This window comes from Naegleria fowleri (assembly GCF_008403515.1).
Source record: "Naegleria fowleri strain ATCC 30894 chromosome Unknown tig43, whole genome shotgun sequence".
Lineage (NCBI taxonomy): Eukaryota > Heterolobosea > Eutetramitea > Acrasida > Naegleriidae > Naegleria > Naegleria fowleri.
The window spans coordinates 175,740-193,825 of NW_025407975.1; the positions used below are offsets into that span (position 1 = coordinate 175,740).

General features: G+C 37.1%; 8 protein-coding genes across 8 annotated transcripts; 6 read left to right on the forward strand and 2 right to left on the reverse strand.

Moving 5' to 3' along the window:
* Positions 1-39: 39 nt before the first annotated feature.
* FDP41_005049 (uncharacterized protein) lies at positions 40-2,705 on the forward strand (the record flags this gene model as incomplete). The annotated part of the gene is made up of 4 exons (XM_044708531.1): positions 40-82; positions 204-690; positions 841-861; positions 944-2,705. The coding sequence occupies 4 exons, from the start codon at positions 40-42 to the stop codon at positions 2,703-2,705; spliced, it is 2,313 nt and encodes a 770-aa protein (XP_044560435.1).
* A 56-nt stretch (positions 2,706-2,761) lies between these two features.
* Positions 2,762-6,789, reverse strand: FDP41_005050 (uncharacterized protein; the record flags this gene model as incomplete). The annotated part of the gene is made up of 10 exons (XM_044708533.1): positions 2,762-3,548; positions 3,603-5,195; positions 5,285-5,413; positions 5,476-5,653; positions 5,729-5,746; positions 5,808-5,920; positions 6,051-6,291; positions 6,382-6,442; positions 6,532-6,549; positions 6,688-6,789. 10 exons carry the CDS (start codon positions 6,787-6,789, stop codon positions 2,762-2,764), a joined length of 3,240 nt encoding a protein of 1,079 aa, XP_044560436.1.
* Positions 6,790-7,217: 428 nt separating this feature from the next.
* On the forward strand, positions 7,218-9,143 carry FDP41_005051 (uncharacterized protein; the record flags this gene model as incomplete). Its single annotated transcript, XM_044708534.1, has 1 exon — positions 7,218-9,143. The coding sequence occupies one exon, from the start codon at positions 7,218-7,220 to the stop codon at positions 9,141-9,143; it is 1,926 nt and encodes a 641-aa protein (XP_044560437.1).
* A 528-nt stretch (positions 9,144-9,671) lies between these two features.
* On the forward strand, positions 9,672-10,313 carry FDP41_005052 (uncharacterized protein; the record flags this gene model as incomplete). The annotated part of the gene is made up of 1 exon (XM_044708535.1): positions 9,672-10,313. The coding sequence occupies one exon, from the start codon at positions 9,672-9,674 to the stop codon at positions 10,311-10,313; it is 642 nt and encodes a 213-aa protein (XP_044560438.1).
* Positions 10,314-10,469: 156 nt separating this feature from the next.
* On the reverse strand, positions 10,470-13,037 carry FDP41_005053 (uncharacterized protein; the record flags this gene model as incomplete). Its single annotated transcript, XM_044708536.1, has 1 exon — positions 10,470-13,037. One exon carries the CDS (start codon positions 13,035-13,037, stop codon positions 10,470-10,472), a length of 2,568 nt encoding a protein of 855 aa, XP_044560439.1.
* Positions 13,038-13,216: 179 nt separating this feature from the next.
* Positions 13,217-14,191, forward strand: FDP41_005054 (uncharacterized protein; the record flags this gene model as incomplete). The annotated part of the gene is made up of 1 exon (XM_044708537.1): positions 13,217-14,191. One exon carries the CDS (start codon positions 13,217-13,219, stop codon positions 14,189-14,191), a length of 975 nt encoding a protein of 324 aa, XP_044560440.1.
* A 131-nt stretch (positions 14,192-14,322) lies between these two features.
* On the forward strand, positions 14,323-16,209 carry FDP41_005055 (uncharacterized protein; the record flags this gene model as incomplete). Its single annotated transcript, XM_044708538.1, has 5 exons — positions 14,323-14,519; positions 14,687-15,438; positions 15,512-15,595; positions 15,643-15,653; positions 15,754-16,209. 5 exons carry the CDS (start codon positions 14,323-14,325, stop codon positions 16,207-16,209), a joined length of 1,500 nt encoding a protein of 499 aa, XP_044560441.1.
* A 139-nt stretch (positions 16,210-16,348) lies between these two features.
* On the forward strand, positions 16,349-18,086 carry FDP41_005056 (uncharacterized protein; the record flags this gene model as incomplete). Its single annotated transcript, XM_044708539.1, has 5 exons — positions 16,349-16,373; positions 16,485-16,568; positions 16,745-17,015; positions 17,251-17,892; positions 18,005-18,086. The coding sequence occupies 5 exons, from the start codon at positions 16,349-16,351 to the stop codon at positions 18,084-18,086; spliced, it is 1,104 nt and encodes a 367-aa protein (XP_044560442.1).

The window sequence follows — 18,086 nt, forward strand, 5'->3', positions numbered from 1 at the left end:
CATTGAGGCAAACTCTCCATTTAGGGCAAAACAAAAAAAATGAATATGGACACCATTCGCATTCCAGCCACAGTAACGAAAGGTAAGAATATAATCATTCGACAGGATATCATTGAAAATTATCCTTCTTCTAATATGTACTATTATTATTCATCCTTAATCTATTCATTCGGTTTTATCCTCATATACCTACCTACCTGCAGATGATTTTGAATTTGGACAAATCTTGGGAGAAGGAGCCTTCGGCCAAGTTCGGTTGTGTGTTCATAAGGCAACTGAAGTTCAGTTTGCAGCAAAAATCCTCAAGAAGGAGAAGCTAATCAAGGCAAAACAAACAAAATATGTAAAGTCTGAGAAGGAAATCTTGTTGGAGATGGATCATCCGAACATTTCCAAGTTGTGCTACACATTCACCGATGAGAAGAGGCTGTATTTTATATTGGAACTGATCACAGGAGGGGAATTGTTCGAATGTATCATTAAGAGCAATCTATCATCGAAAGAGCTCAAAAAAGTGGTGCAATTCTATATGGCACAACTGTTAGAAGCTCTCATCTATATCCATTCTTTGAACATTTGTCATCGTGATTTGAAACCAGAGAATCTCATGCTCAATGGTGATGGAAACTTGAAATTGGTTGATTTTGGTATTGCAAAGAAAATTGAAAAGCCTGGGCCCAATACGTTTTGGTAAGTTGCAATCCGTTAACATCAAACCATTTCCAATAACATCATCGTCATGTAAATACACACAACAAACAAACAATATGTATTCCCTAATTCATATTGAAATGCATATATGTTGTTTGTTATATGTACCCCTAATTCATGTTCGAATAGTGGAACTGCAGAATACTTGGCGTAAGTAGTGATATGTGATTTCAATATGATCTAGAACATTACCATATCATGCTATCATCCACAACATTTTCAACATAAATAGTCCAGAAGTGGTCACAAATAACGAGTATGGCATCATGGTGGACTGGTGGGCCTATGGTTGTATCATTTACGAATTGTTTTGTGGTAAAAGCCCTTTTTATAGCTCAAGCATGGCCGTGACCTGTCAAAAGATTGTAGATCGTGACATTTTCTGGCCTAAAACTCTTCCTTCAGATGCCAAGGACCTTATTGATGGTCTTCTCTGCACAGATCCGGAGAGAAGACTTGGAGGACTTGCTTTACGGAAGCATCCTTTTTTCAAAGGTATCGATTGGAAAAATTTCAGTAAAACGAAACCACCAATGGTACCTGATCTCATGTTTGACAATGAAGACAGAGGTGTAGGCATAAAAATGTCCATGTTCGAGCCAAGAAATGATCAAGAAGACGTCATGATCCAAGCTCATGTGTTTAAGGCTAGAACAAAAACTGCCTCAGTTCAAGATATCCTCAAGAGGAGTAAGCTACTACGTAAATTGTATCCTCAGTTGAATCAATTATCTGAAAGACCTCGACCAATCAATTCTCGTATCATTCAAAATTCAGAAAATATTCCCAAAACAAATGATAAGGTTGAGGAAGAGCAAGTCAATGATGAACAACGAAAGGCAAACCATAATAATACTCCTTCGAATTTATCTGATGCACCAAAAACAAATGATGGTATAGGAGCAAGCTCTGAAGATCAGTCCTCTGGGACACATTCTAGCAAAAAGCAGGTGGTCATGATTCAGTCAGCATTATCCATGAAAACTCCAGTAATGAAAATTAGTTTTGGCCAAGGAGATAAAGTTGCAACAAGCAGCAGTTTCCAAGCTAAAACTTTCGCTATAACAATTGACCATGAATCCAATATAATATTCAATGAGCAAAAGAGTGTGACTACTGTATCCACTTGCAACTTTTTGGAATACTCGCCAAATGGTGAAATGTTAGCTTTCGACATGCAAAGGCACATTGGATTGATGGAAACTAAAAATCCAAAGAAGAAACCAAAGCATCTCGTCGGACATCCTTTACCAATTACAAAAGTGTCATGGCATCCAAAGAGTACACTACTAGCAGCAGGTGGTTTAGATAGTTTGGTCTATCTGTGGAATGTCGAGAGTGGTAAGCCAAAACTCCAAACACAAATAGAGTCCCACAAGGCCTACATTTCAGATTTGCAATTTCATCCAAAAGAAAGTCTTCTTGCAAGCGCAAGTGGAGACTGCAAGGTTATTTTCTATGATGCTCAGAGTGAGAGAGTTGTTCACAAGTTTAGTAACCACGAAGATGCAATATTGGGCGTAAGATGGAACGAAACTCATGATAACATTTTCTGCACTTGGTCTATGGATCGAAGACTCGTCATATCAGATCGAAGAACATTCAAACCAGTGAAAATACTTGCCCACAGCAGACCAATTATCAATGCCGAGTGGTCCAAAGATGGTGTCATGTTGGCAACGTGTACCAGAGATTCCATACGGATTTGGCAATATCCAAATATTACGTCAAGTTTTTGTTACACCAATGCTGACAATCTGCCGGGTGAATTATTGTCTTTTGATTTCAGCAACAAATATCTTGCTGTTCTCAAATGTCGTGATGACACATTCCCTTCCGTTGTTGATACGGAAACAGGTTCTTTCATCGACGTTATTTCACAGCCCAACAACTCACACAAACAGCCCGTAACTAGTCTTCAGTGGAGCAATCATCGTCCCTTCTTGGCGACTGGGTCTTTTGACAAGACAGTGAATTTATGGGGAGTGGAGTGAGAGCAAATGAACAAATTTTTTTTAATGTGTGGTTGAAGGGAAACTTTCGACAGTGCCTAAACCAAATGAAAGCCTCCATTCGAATTGTTTTGTGCTTCGAGAGATGAATGCATGTTAATTGTAGCAACTAGACCATTTTTAGATTTTGATTCCTTGTGATCCTCTTCCATATCTTCTTGTCTTGGAGTGAGCAGAGGTCTTTTCAAATTGTTGAGCTTGATCAAATAATGATTAGAACAAAGAAGCAATTTCACTTGCTTTTTCACCATCTTTTTGTCCTCCTTCTCTGTTAAAATATTCTTGAATAATAAATCCTCCAAGTGAGAGCATAGTTCTTTGAATTGTTTCGTCTTATTTTTCATGGAAGAGAAAATTGCTGTCCATTTGAAATCATGTTTGATGTGTTTGAAAGCATACCACATGCATTGTGCCACTTTGACTTTTTCAAACGAATTCATCCCTTTAAAAGCAACTAAACGCTTTTCAAAAGCCTCCATAATTAAGGGAGCAATGATGCTGGTAGATATATCCTTGTAAGTGACATCATGATGCATGTCATTATAGAAAGACAATGCAATAATGTCATAGATGGAATATTCTTGATGCTTGGTGACTAAAAGTTTCTTTTCACGTTCTTGATACTCCTTGATAATACTCCATTGCTCACTTTTACATTTCAAATTTGGGTTTGCTAATATTTCCACTCTTCTCTGGGGTGAAAGTGTGAAAATGATTCCTATTAAGGTCGTTGCACAATGTGACTGAAGAGAAAATTTTGTTTCAGTAAAGGCAATATTATCTTTGCACAAATAATTTTCAGAGGAACGGTCTTCCACTTGAATACTATTTCCAATAATGAAATAAGAGTTTACAAATTTTGATCATTTTGAACCTTACCTGTATAAATTGTCACAAGCGCTACAAGGAAGCACAGAGTATTGAGCTGATCCTAATAAATATTTTCCAATTCCAGTTTTTGATGGTTCAAATTTCACGTCATGTAACTTGTAAATTTTCGATGGATTCTCTTCTTCCAATTCATGAATGAATTTGCTGCATATTTTCTCTAAATCTTCATACGTAGCTTTGTGAGTGAAAAATCTTTCAGTCAACAGCTGTTCTGGTAAATGAATCGAATCTGTCGATGCAAATAAAAAGTCTCTAATTTGTTCACACGATAAATTTCCTAATAGTAAAATTCCACCGCGAACATTTTTGGTGTCTTCTCCCAAATTTCTCAACACTGAAAATTGATCTCTGGGATTTAACAAGTGGATACTTCTTTCATCAGGAAGTGGGAATATGACAGTTTTTCCTTGGTACATGTTCTTATCGGTCCATGAAAATTCATGTCTTGTGCCATTGGTGGCATCCATGGATACACCGTTATACCTCTCAATATCCCAATAATTGACACGAAGACCACAGCCTTCGAATAATCTCATATATCTCAAATATTCGACTCTTGACAAATGATTGTCCGTAATAAACAAGATATCATGAGGATTTTCAACAGTATTTGTACATGGTTGATAGGAAGGAGAGACACGAATGAAATGTTCAGAAATTTCAATCGTTTGATCTCTCAATAAGAGATGTGCTGAAATACGAAGTCTCTCAAAGTACTCGGACGTGTTTTGAACGGATACAAGAAAATGTCTTTCGTAACTTCGTTTCGCTTGAATCAGTTCAATATGTTCATGAACGCATTGCATTTTGTCTCTTTCCTTAATGTTTCTCTCATTCAAAATCATGAATTTGTTATCGAAATAAATCGAGAAGGAGAGTTTTTTGTGTTGACTCACAGAGGCACCATAATCTAAATTAGAAATATTTGAAAATCGAATGGTCACAGTAGCGGTGTCATTATTTTTTCCTAATTGAGAAGGACCCATAATGGTCTCAATGAGAATAGGGTACTGAACTGTGAACACACTCGAACATTTGGATTTCTCAAAAGGTGAGTTGAAGACGCTTCCCAGAGTCTCAATTTTCATTTCCTTCTTGAAACGATCAGGTGGAGGTTTTTCATAACCAGTCAAGTAGTTGTAGTTGACAAATTCAGGAGGTGAAGCTGCTGCAATATATCCTTTCAGATAGGATGGTACTTTAAATAATCCACCTTTTGGAATTGCAGGAAGAGTACAGCAATTTTCGACACCTTGTGCTGCAACAAAGGGATGATAATTTTCTCGACTCGATGGCATTGTGGTTGGTGCACTGAGAATGGTATTTTCTGGAAGAGTCATTCCACCCACATTTTGAACTTGAATGTCACAAATGTAAATGGTTTCTCCGGGTTCTAAAATACCATCGTCCTCATTGATTTGGAAATAATCAGTATGAACTCCACAAGGTATGATTGCAAAGGAATCGATTTGCAGATCATAAATATTGTCTGAACTTTCCAAAACATGACCATATTGATCAAGCACTCTGAAAATGATTTGACCTGGTCTTCCATCTCTGCCATCTCTTCCATTTGTTCCACTATTGCATTTTTGAATATATATATACATTCATAAATAGAAAAAGAGTTTCAATGGACAACTGAATGATCAAAAGATGATCCAACTTACTCGGCACCATTTAAACCACATGCTCCAGTCTCTCCATGCATTCCCATTCTTCCAGGAAAACCTCCTTGATTGCAATAAAGTATACCATTTTGATCGGTGAACATGAAATGAGCACCTCCTGGACCTCCTCTATTCTCATCGACGTTCCAATGATCATTCCTTGTTAAGAGAAAATGATGAAAGTTACTTACGCTCCTCCTGGTCCACCATTACCACCACTTCCTCCTTTTCCACCTTGTCCACCACTTCCTCCTTTTCCTGAAACTCCAGATCTACATTCACAGGTGACAAATTTTAACAATCCAGGGTTATAGGTTTCAACCTCAATGATGGAACCATCTCCACCATCGCCTCCCATTCCTCCATGACCTTTTGTTCATCCAAATGAAACGTTTGTAATGAGAATATGATCATGTAAGGGTCAATTGTAAAAAGAATACTTACCTGCAGCTCCTCCGTTTCCTGTTCGAACGTTCAATGATCATTGATTGAGAGATGAATAACAATATCGTTTCACACTTACCACCATCACCTCCTTTCCCACCATTTCCACCTGGACCACCACTGCCACCAATACTCCATTGTGAGGCATCTTGCCCAGGTCCTCCTACTCCTCCCCAACCTCCATCACCTCCTCTGAGACACGCGTGGTGATATGAGAATAAATAATTCAATTTCATGAATGTCAAGTGGAAGACAAGATTCAAATGTTGGATTTGGCAACAACATGATGTGAATGTTCAACAGTAAGATGAAAGTTACTTACGCTCCTCCTGGTCCACCATGTCCACCATTTCCTCCCTTACCTCCATTTCCTCCGTTTCCAACTAGTAAAATAGCCTTTTGAGAATGATCAGGAATGGAAATGTATCGATCTTGAGCATTGTTGACTTGAACGAGAATTTTTTGATTCGAATCTCCAATGAGTTTCACCTTAATGACATTTCCATTTCCTCCGTTTTGTCCGGATTGGCCATTACTGGCGTCTGTTCCTCTCAAACCATTTGCTAATGAGATGTGAACATGAGTTTTGTGTTTATGGATGGATTCAACGTTTGTGAAAGTCAAGAAACAAAATTGGTTTTCACAAAACTTACTTCCTGGTTGGCCATCTTGGCCTTTAAAACCATCCATTCGTGATTCTTCTCTTCCACCATTCTATAAGAGGTTGGTGTAGAGAGGGTGAATCAGTCAGAGAATTGGATCATTGTGAATGAACGAAGAACTTGTTTTAGTGAACAACCTACCATTCCATTGAGTCCATTCTAACCTCAATTCGAAAGCCACACATCCAACATAATCATTCCAAACCAATATCATCATTCATTCAAAGAGTTGGATCATGAGGTGGTGTCATCCACATTCATGGATCGAATCAAGAAACATCTTTTCACTATACTTACACGACCTCCAAGTCCAGCAACACCATTGGTCCCATCCGCTCCTGGCTGACCATCGGCTCCCGAACGATTCAAAACAAAGACATAGGAAGAAGATGCCGACATTTTTTAATGTGTTTATTATGTGAGAGAGAAAAAGTGGAAGAAAGAACCACCACTACTTATCCATGTTTGACACTTTCGAAAAAGTTCACAAAAGGGCTCATACCAAAAAAGTGTCTTTTTAGCACTTTAGAAATGTGGAAACGTCGATGCCCTCTTTATACATGACTATTACTATTGTTGTGAAGTGAATATTTGGAAGAAGAACAGATATATGAAGATAGTATCTATTGTAGTAGATGACATTCTCTTCATCATCTATGTGATAACTTCGAAGAGTGGAAGAAGGTTTGTGGTCAGCTTATCGAATCTCCGTTCACGAATTCAAAACTTTTCAATCAAAAAAATGTTGAAATTGCAACAACGAACGCACTTTGGCTTACGAGCTTTTTTCTTCATCCATTCTAAAGAGTAGAGTGAGAGGAAATATGATGAGTGCTTTTAATGTTTCTTCTGATGAATGTTCTCTCAGATGGAAAAATCAAAGACTTTATCAAACAAACTCTTCGGAGTGGAATGAATCACAGAATTCGACGACGACGAATGATACGACTGTGGTGACTTCAAATCAATCATCAAATGAAAAAACAACTGGTGGATTAATTACAACTCCTATTTATTATGTCAATGGACCTCCTCATATTGGACACTTCTTTACTTCTATTCTTTCCGATACTCTTTTTCTCTATCACAAAATATTGAAAAATAGGAAGGACATGATTTTCTCTACAGGTACCGATGAACATGGAAGTAAAGTTCAGAGAACTGCAATTGCAGCCTATTTGGAAAATTTGAAAAAATCAAACCCTGATGGTTCACCTGTTCTTGATACGATCCTCGAGGACCCAGCTTTAATTGAGAAGGCTTGTGTGGAATTTTGTGAACAAATTTCGAATCGTTTTAAAAAGCTCATGGACGATTTTCATATCCATTATACACACTATTTGAGGACTAGTGCCACTAAAGAACACAGAGAGACAGTCGTCAAGGTGTGGAAACATTTGCAAGACCAAGGTGATATCTATATTGGAGAATATCAAGGATGGTACTGCACAACTGATGAAGCCTTTACTACAGAAACTGAACAATACAAAATAACACATGAATCGGGCCAAGAGGAATGGGTGACTATTAACAAGTCATCAGGAAATCGCTGTGAATATGTGACAGAGAAAAATTATAAATTTAGATTAAGCAAATACATTGATCGAGTCGAGAAGTGGTTGGAAGAAAATCCAAATGTTATCAAACCAAAAGAAAGATATAATGAATTGATGGGAATGATCAAGAAGGAAAAGGAACGGCATCCCGAGTCACTTGATTTGAGTATATCAAGAACCAGAGACCGAGTGCAGTGGGGAATTTCTGTTCCAGGAGACCCTGAACACACCATTTACGTTTGGCTCGATGCATTGACCAATTACTTGACAGCTGGATGTACAATGGCCAATGAAACATTGAATTGGCCTCCAACGATTCAAATCATTGGAAAGGATATCCTCAAATTCCATGGAATTTATTGGCCTGCCTTTTTGATGGCTCTCGGAAAGGAGCTTCCTGAGACACTTCTCGTACACTCGTATTGGCTTGTCGATGGCGTGAAAATGTCAAAATCATTGAAGAATGTCATTTCTCCTTACGATTTACTTTCTGAAACTGGTGTTCAACCAGATTTATTGAGATATTATTTATTGAGTGAAGCATTGTTGAGTACTGATAGTAGCTTTAGTATGATTAGATTCCCTGTAAAGGTGAACGAATTGGCAGACATTTTCGGTAACTTGTTAACTCGAACTTTTAACAAAAAATTCCATTCTGAAGTTAGAGAAATTCCATACAGAAACTTGAAATTTGAACATGATAATGGTAGTGAAGTCAATCCAAATGATATTGTCGTAGAGTTGATAGAACTATTGAACGATTTGAAAGAACAAGTAAGATCTGCGTATGAGGATAAACTTGAAGTGAGATTTGCTAACGCGGCAGCTACAAAAATTCTAAAACGCTGCAATCAATTATTTAATGAGGTTAAACCTTGGGAATTAGTGAAAGTGCCTGAAAAGAATACATTGTATGTGGAGGAGTTGATGTTTCTGGTTGGTGAAACACTTAGAAATTGTGCCATTGCTCTCTATCCAGTTTTACCAGACAAGATGACATACATTTTGTCATTCCTCAATCAGGGTCAACCTCTTTTGCAAGACATTGGTTTCTGTCAAAAAGGAACATCACTCAAAATTCAAACAGATCCGGAGATTTTATTCAGAAAGATTGCTGAAGTCAAACAAGAGGGATCTCGAATGAGAGGAAGGCAAAAACAATCACCCGAACAAACAAAACAAACAAAACAGCAATAGTTACGTTGATACGATCGGAAGGAGAGGCATCAATCTGGTGATGGCATGTGACATGCATTTTGCAGATCTTTTTGGAACATTCGAGAGTGTTACTTTTACATTATTTTGGTAAAGGAATTCAAAATACCCTTATTCATTAGAACTGTAGTCTCTACTTACAGCCAGAGCGGGAGTCTACGTCGTCAGAGATATCATATATTCACACTAATCTCCATCATGACCTTTACTTTCTTTTTGCGAGCTTGAGATATTTCTTCTTATTGGTCAATTATATTCTTGAGAAGTTTCCACATAAACATGCAAAGCGTTGAGCAGGAAACTGGCTACTGGATGATAATTTTTGCTCTTTGCATGATATCATCGCGATGAACCACACTTTCAACTTGACCCAGCGTTGTTGTTAACGGTCACAACCATGAAATCTCACTTCACACCCAAAAAAAACGAGCGAATCATCATTTTTGTGTCACAAGCTTTTGCTGTGAGAAAGTGTCACCACCCAGATGCATGTTGAGTAGAGACAACAACATGAAACAACAACAGCAACCACCATACTCCTCACAGATGTATCATCATCATCATCACTTGTCGACAACAGGCCGAGATCGAGCCATATCTTCTCCAGCGCCTTTGCAAACTTTAAAAACGACAACCATTCGTAGTACAATATTGCATTCAAATCCAACGACATCCTTCGAAAATCATCGTGACGAGTTTTCACAAGATCACATGATGCAAGAGGATGATGATGACGACGATTTCTCCAATCAAATGAATGATACTGCGCAGGTACCAGCAAGCTCTTCTTCTGAAATGGTGGAGGATGATTCTATATCAATGGCAACCACAACGATTGCAAATCCACAATCATCATCACCCTCGTCATCACGACGTTTTTCCCTTCCTTCATCATCAGATTTAATGAACATGCCTTTCTATCGTCAACAAAAGATCGATCACTTCCAACAATGGTATGGACTCTATGGAGATTACATTGATAATGACAATGATCTCATCCCGTTATCCAGTGGAATTTTTGCTCAACAACAAGTCGAGTTGAAAGATATCACGGGAATGAAAGTCCTGTCGTCACACGAATGTCAACAACAATGCGAAATATTAATGAGAGAGTTGAAGGACCTCCCAGTCGATCTAAATTTGCATGTCTAACAAACTATTGGATATGAACTTTGCTTTTTGCGTTATCTTTATCTCTCTCTTGCCTAGTTTACAATGTAAATAACTACCACTACCACCAAACAAATCCTCCTTCTCACCACTCATCTAGAACCGATCAACATTCTCCTCTACAATAAAACAGTGTGTTTATTTCTTTTTGAATTGAGATTGTAATTGTTTTCGTTTTCTTTCAGAAAGCTTTTTGAGAATTTCTTCTTCCATTTTCGATTCACCAGTCAATTCTTCGTACTCTTCCTCAGTGATTTCCTTTCTCTTGAGTCGTTTCAACAACATGGCCTCTTCATTGAATTCATGATTTTCAATTCTGTTATATATTTGTTTCTTCTCTCTCGAAGACAAGTCACTCCTATTTCTGACTTTATCTTTCAAATAATTCACAGAATTTTTCTTTTGCTCTTTCTGCTCCTTGATATGTTCTTTTTTGCGTTCTTCCAAAAGTTGTTTGTTTTCTTCTTGCTTTTTCATTCGCTCTAATCTTGATTTTTCTCTTCTCACATCTTTGTAAGGTATGGCATCAGGATCTATAATATCCTTGGCAAAAGGAAGAACAATCTTTTCCATCTGTTGTTTAATTTCACGAATGGTGGGTCGTTTTAACACACAATACGCCTCCAGTAATTGATCAAATCGTAACTTGTCAAATTTGAAGATATAAGACAGTTGATGTTCCTTATAGGACCTTACAAAACTCTTTAGTGCTTCTTCTCCCTTCTCGAAAATATCTCTATCACTTTGAATAACCTTCTTGAGAGTTTCCTTATTGACATAATTTTGTGAAATCATGTTCTGAGAGGGCCTCAATTCATGCATCTGAATTTTCTTAAATTCCAAATAGTCGATATAATCATTTTCTGAACGTGCTAAAAAGAGCATGGATTGGCCTTCCTTTCCCATTCTCGCTGTTCGCCCCACACGATGTACAAATTGATCTGGGTTGGTCGGTGCGTCAAATTGAATAATTGTTGAAATACTTGGAAAATCGAGACCTCTTGCTGCAACGTCTGTGCAAAATAGAACTGCCTTCTTGTTGTGGGTTGGAGTGGGCAATGTTTCATTGCTTGTTTCGCTGGAGGCTTCTTGTTGTTTCGAAATTTCTTCACAGGCAGTCTTGAATGATTGGTGTTCGGCATTTCTTCTCTTTTGAACCATTTGACCATGTAATGAAAATAATTGAATCGATTGTAAATCCTTCTTTCCCAAAATTTCTCGAAAGAGTTTAGAATAAAAATCAACACAGGCGCATGTTAAAAAGTAAACAATGACGCTGTTTCCACTCGGAATTGGATCGTCATTCTTGAGAAGGTGAATCAAATAATTTAGCTTTTGTCTGTAATCGCAGTACAAGAAGAAATTAGTTAATTGGGAGGGAACTGTGACTTTTTTCTTGTCGTTTCCACTGTCATGAGATTCAACTGCTGTGACTTTCATTGGATTTCTAAGACCTGAGCGAACCAAGTCATCAAGTTCACTGGTTTGAGTCGCACTAAATAATCCAGTTCTGCGTTGCTTGGGTAGATGTGATAATATTTCATCCACTTGCTGTCGAAAACCCATATTCAAAATGATGTCTGCTTCGTCTATAATTAAAATTTCTAAATGTTTCACTTTCAATAGTTTTGATTTTAAATAATCAAGCATTCGACCTGGAGTTCCAATGGCAATGTTGCAATCCAGAAACGAGCTTTCTAACTTTGACAGCTTATCTTTTGAGGTTTGTGAAAATTCAGAGGCAGGCTGCAGGGTTTCTCTTTCCTCTCCTCCAATAAATAATTTCACTATCAGATTTGTTTTTGAAGAAAATTTGTTTGCCACATCATAAACTTGTCTAGCTAGCTCTCGTGTGGGTAACAACACGATCGAATAGACATTCTTCCGCCTTGAGGCCATTTCCTCCTCCGATGGAGTCCTTCCCTCAAATTGTCTGGTCAGTATATATTGAAAAATTGGAATCATAAAAGCAAGAGTTTTACCAGAGCCAGTCAGAGCTTGTACCACAACGTCCTTATTATTCAACAACAAAGGAATTGTATTTTCTTGGACTGGAGACATGTGAGTAAATTTGAAATCATCATGAATCACTGAAAGAAGCTCACTTTGAATGGGTGGATTGTTGAGAGCTGTCCATTTCTTTCCGAGATCAATTCTATGGAGTGGTTTAGACTTTGAAAGAAGGGCTAATTTTGCTTGATAATTGAGTTGAGTTTGTTCAATGGATGGAGCTTCCACCGTACTAGTTGTCGAATGTTGAATGTTTTTGGTTGAGTGATTGGACGAGTTTTCTTGGTTTTCTTGATCCTTGCTTGAAGAAGTATTCCGATGATGAGCCTCATTCATGTTCTCATTATTATTATTATTACTTTTATCAACATCATTCATTTCATCATCATCACCATCATCCTCATAATTTTCATACTCTTTATATTCATCAACCTCATCATCATCCTCATCCTCATGGCTATATTTCGCAGCATTATTTTCTTCATCATCAAATTGCGTTTCATTCCTCCTTGTTGCTTCCGATGTTATTTTACTTCTTGTATCACCACTACCACTTTCATTACTGCTACCATTTGTTGTAATATCATGTTTTCTCTTCTTTTTCTTTTGAGAAGATACTGAATCGGTATTGTTGTTGTTGCTGCTTTTCAGCATTTGTTTGAAATGTCGCTTGAGAATGGATTCTTTCTTTGGCATTTTTTTGTCACTTGGAAAATTCAATGAATTTATTGACAGTGAGTTCGGGAATTACTGGATGGATGGTCTTTTTTACATTCAAAGAGAATGAAGAAATACATCTTTTCGTTATTATTATTATTTACGCTTAATGATAAATTGATTAAATCGTTATTTAATGAATCAAAATATTAAAAAAAATGAATAGACGTGGGACCACACTTTTTAATTTCTCCAAAAAGTGCCTTCGGGATTGCAAAACACATCATTTGGACATCAATAATATATTAATATCATCGCCATTACTCTCCAAACACACATCATTGTTCATGAATAATGATCAGCACAATCAATTAAATTTCCATATTTTATCAACCCGTCATATAAAGTCATCATCACCTTCTGATTCATCATTCCTCTTATTTCCACATTCAAGTTCTGAAGAGATGGAACCTGCTCAACAATATCACAATACTGTTTCCGATGCATTACCACAAACAACCATTTCACAACAAGAATTAGGAAGATTATACGAGCAGCAGGTCATTCAATTTCTATCACAAGAACTTTATGATTTCCAACTCTCACCAACACTCTCCTCTCACGATCAGGGAATTGATTTTAAAGGATTTTGGAATTTACCATTCAAATGTAAACTAACATCTCAACCCATCCCTATTTTGGGACAATGTAAAAGAGAAAAGGATACAACAGGCGTGAAATCGATACGCGAATTTGAGGGAGTATTAAGCCATTATCATGTAAGAGAACAAGGTGCCAATAATACTATTCAGAACAGAACACATTCAATGAATCAAAACAACTTTGACAATGAGTTGTCGACTAGACACCACGAGGCACAATCAAGTAGAGTGATTGGACTATTTGTGAGTTATTCAGGATTTACAGAATTTGCAGTTCGGCAAGCAAATGATTCCAAATTTCCAATCATACTGGTTCGTTTAAGTTCACATAACGAAGGTAAAAGAAATAAGGTAACAACAACCACAGCCGCTACCGAAACAGCTGTTCCATTCGATGACTCTATTTCAGACGAATACATTCTCACCTATTTTTGCATGAATCATGCGGCACAGAACATCATTCCAGGATTAAGCACATCAGTGGTGCGACGAAGTGACGGAAACAAGTACATTACTTTCCAAACTCGATGAATAATGAATAAACGATTGATTCATTTTGAGTGTGTATTAATACACAAAAAGGTGCAACAAAGGGCTCCAATTATTTCATTGATGAACTTTTTCTCCATTTCGCCTTAATTTTCCAAACACACATTCAAAAAATGCGTTCCAAAGCCAAGCTCATGTTAGGCAATCCATCGGATCACGTGGATTTTAATCGGATTGAAAATGCATCGGGGATGAGTCCTCAAAAACCACCACCTCCACAAGTGGTGCCTCCCACTGAGATCAAGCAAGCAGAACCATCGGAATCCGTGGTGAGTAAGAAGAAGAGTTTTAATGAAGAGTCGGTGAGAATGTAGGTATTGTTGAATCATTCATGAATGGTTGTTGTATACAAATTAAAACATTGTTGAAATATATATTTTGTATATATTATTTTATATTTAATTTGGTGATAAATTAATCTTGCTTCCTTGGCAACAATTTTATTCTTTATCATCATATGATGATGGTAATTAACAGTTCCGGTGAACGATTTGAGTATGAGAATGAATTGAGCATTGGTCCCCGAGGTATTGATCGTGAAAAGACTCCTCTCTCAACACAATTTATGGATTCTTCAATTTTTGATTTTCCGAATGTAAATTGCGCCGTATCAGCAGGCCAACAAGAAACAACTACTACTACAACTTCACCGGTTATGGGCGATGATAATTTAAATTCCATGACTGGGTTGATTCGATATGAGGAATTGTCTGGTTTTGTGAAATTAGGAAGTGGAAGCTCCGCTTCTGTGTTTAAAGTTTATCACACTCCCAGCTCTGAGATTACATTTGGAGAAGCTCCTCCATTAACCTCTTCGAGTTCTCAGGGAGAATTAGATAGTGAAGACTCTCTCAAAGAGGACACCAACAAGAAACGCAACAGACAGGTGTATGCCATGAAGAAAATTTATGTTGAGAAACAGCTAGCAAAATCTATTATTCATGAAGTGAAAGCTCTCTACACGAATAGAAATCCTCACATTATTAAGTTACTAGACTCTTTTTATAGAGAAGGTGCTATTTTAATGATTTTGGAATACATGGATTGTGGATCTTTGGAAGATGTGATTAAGCTCACCAAAAAAATACCTGAGAAGATTTTGAGTAGAATAACCTATCAAATATTGAAAGGGCTGAAATATATTCATGAGGAGTGTTACATTATCCATAGAGACATAAAACCAGCCAATATTCTGATAAATAGTAAGGGAATATGTAAAATTGCAGACTGTAAGTGGAGAGTGAATTTTGATTTTCAACATTTCTCATCAACTTTGACCTTGTTCCTAATGGGAAACGATAGTTGGAATGAGTGGATTTTGGATCAAGTCAAAATTAGAAGAAATTCAAAAAACGGCAAAGTTTGACACATTTTGTGGAACGTACAGTAAGTATAATATTAGCGGAGACTTTGAGGAGCTCATTCATGTTTAGTCTACATGTCGGTAAGTTTTTTGAAAGTGAGGAGGACTTTAAGTGTGAAATTCATATTTTATGTTTCTGAATTACGACAATTTTTGTGTTATTCCCGTAATGGTCACACAGCCTGAAAGAATTCGAGGTCAATCCCATAGTTTTGATAGTGACATTTGGAGTCTTGGGCTAACTATTGCACAATTAGGCATGGGAATTTTTCCATTCACACTGAAACCTGAATTCACTATTTGGTCCATGTTTGAATATTTGGAAGAAACAGGAGATGAACCGTTCCCAATAGATGAAAAGGAATTTTCTCCAGAATTCAAATCGTTCATTTATCAATGCATGACGTTTGATCGAAAGAAAAGACCCTCCGCATCACAACTCATGAATCATCCATGGATCACAAAATACAAGAAAGACGAAGAAAAGATGAGAAAGAGCATTGAAAAATGGATCTACCGACGCTATATTGCAGTGAAACGTCACAACATGAAACAAAAGCAGAAAGAAAAAGAGTCCTCTTCCTCTTCCGCTTCACAAGAGCAGCAGCAACAATCACCTTCTTCATCCAAACGATAATACCATTGCCTTCAAAGTACGTCAATTCCATGATCTTGCTGAATCGTTAACACCTCAAGTCGTCTCCCAAAGTCATCCTCAACCTTATTATGAAAGCTTTTGCCCATTCCAGCATCGTGTCTTGGCACATTCAAAAAAAATGGGTCTCCTTGAAAAGATTAAAGGTGAGTGTGTGAAGTGACTGAACGAGAGGGAGAAAATCTGACATGTTTGTGCATCATGATGCGATCGGAATTGGATGATCATGCTGCTTTGATGGTTGTATGATGAAATAGATATTGAAAATGAAATGAATAAAACTCAAAAGAACAAAGCCACCGAGTACCATCTTGGTCTCTTGAAGGCTAGATTGGCTAGACGTAAGTGATGAAACAAAATTGTAAAATTATATCATCCATTATTCTTTGTTTCTAAAACCATTGAAACCAATGATGAATAATAATCGTGATGATGATGGTGAATCACCGATGATGATGAATGAATCATAATACTATAATAATTCAAATAATGATAATGATAATAACAACAATAATAGTACGTTCTCAACTTATTGACTCTGAAAAGAAAGGAGGAGGCGGAGCAGGTGATGGCTTTGAAGCTAGAAAAGCCGGTGATGCACGTGTAGCTCTCATCGGTTTCCCATCCGTTGGTAAATCCACTCTCCTCAACAAGATTACTGGTACTCAATCGGAAACAGGAGCTTATGAATTTACCACATTAACTTGTATTCCGGGAGTGATTGAATATAATGGCTCGAGAATTCAATTGTTGGATTTACCTGGTATCATTGAAGGAGCAGCCGAAGGGTATGTTTGATTGTGATTCTCATTATTTATCAGTTTTTAATTTTCTTTGTTTCACCACGATGATGGTTCTTCCAATAATCGGAAATTACTCAATTATGCACAACATTGGAAATTATTTACTTGTTGGAATGCAAATTTTTACTGAACGACGATCATCAAATAATAATCTGTAAATTTACAACAAATAATTTCCATGGTATGCAAACACACAATTTCATGACAACATCATGTACAGTAAAGGAAGAGGTAGACAAGTCATTTCTACAGCAAGAACTGCAGACTTGGTATTGATGATGTTGGATGCTTCTAAAGGAGAAATTCATAGACAATTGTTAGAGAAAGAATTGGAGACGGTCGGCATTAGATTGAACAAACCAAAACCTAACATGTATTTTAAACCACTCAAACAAGGAGGGCTTAGATATACGACAACTTGCAAACAAACAAAGGGTTTGACAGAAAAACTTGTGGCTGACATTTTGAGAGAACACAAAATTCACAATGCAGAAGTTGTGATTAGATATGACGCCGAAATTGATGATTTTATTGATTTGGTCGAAGGAAATAGACAATATATTAGATGCCTCTATGTATACAACAAGGTCGATACAATAACTTTGGAAGAAGTGGATCGATTGGCAAGAAGAGAAAACTCTGTTGTTATTTCATGTAATTGGGATTTGAATTTGGATTATTTAGTTGATCAAATTTGGGAACATCTTGGATTAATTCGAGTCTACACAAAGAAGAAGGGATGTGCACCCGATTTTAAGGATCCTGTTGTGTTACGAGAGGGAGCCACGGTGGAAGATATCTGTAATAGCATTCACAAGGACATGAAGAAGAATTTCAAATATGCCTACGTATGGGGAAAGAGGTAAGTTTTTGAATTCGATGTGTTTTGTTTTTTTTGGAGAATCTATAATTATTAATTCTGGATTCAACAATACCTATATGTTGGTGAATGATCAAAATGTTCTGTAACTCAGTGCCAAACATGTGCCGCAGTGCGTGGGTCTTAGTCATGAGCTCACTGATGAGGATGTAGTACAATTAGTTCTTAATGGCTAA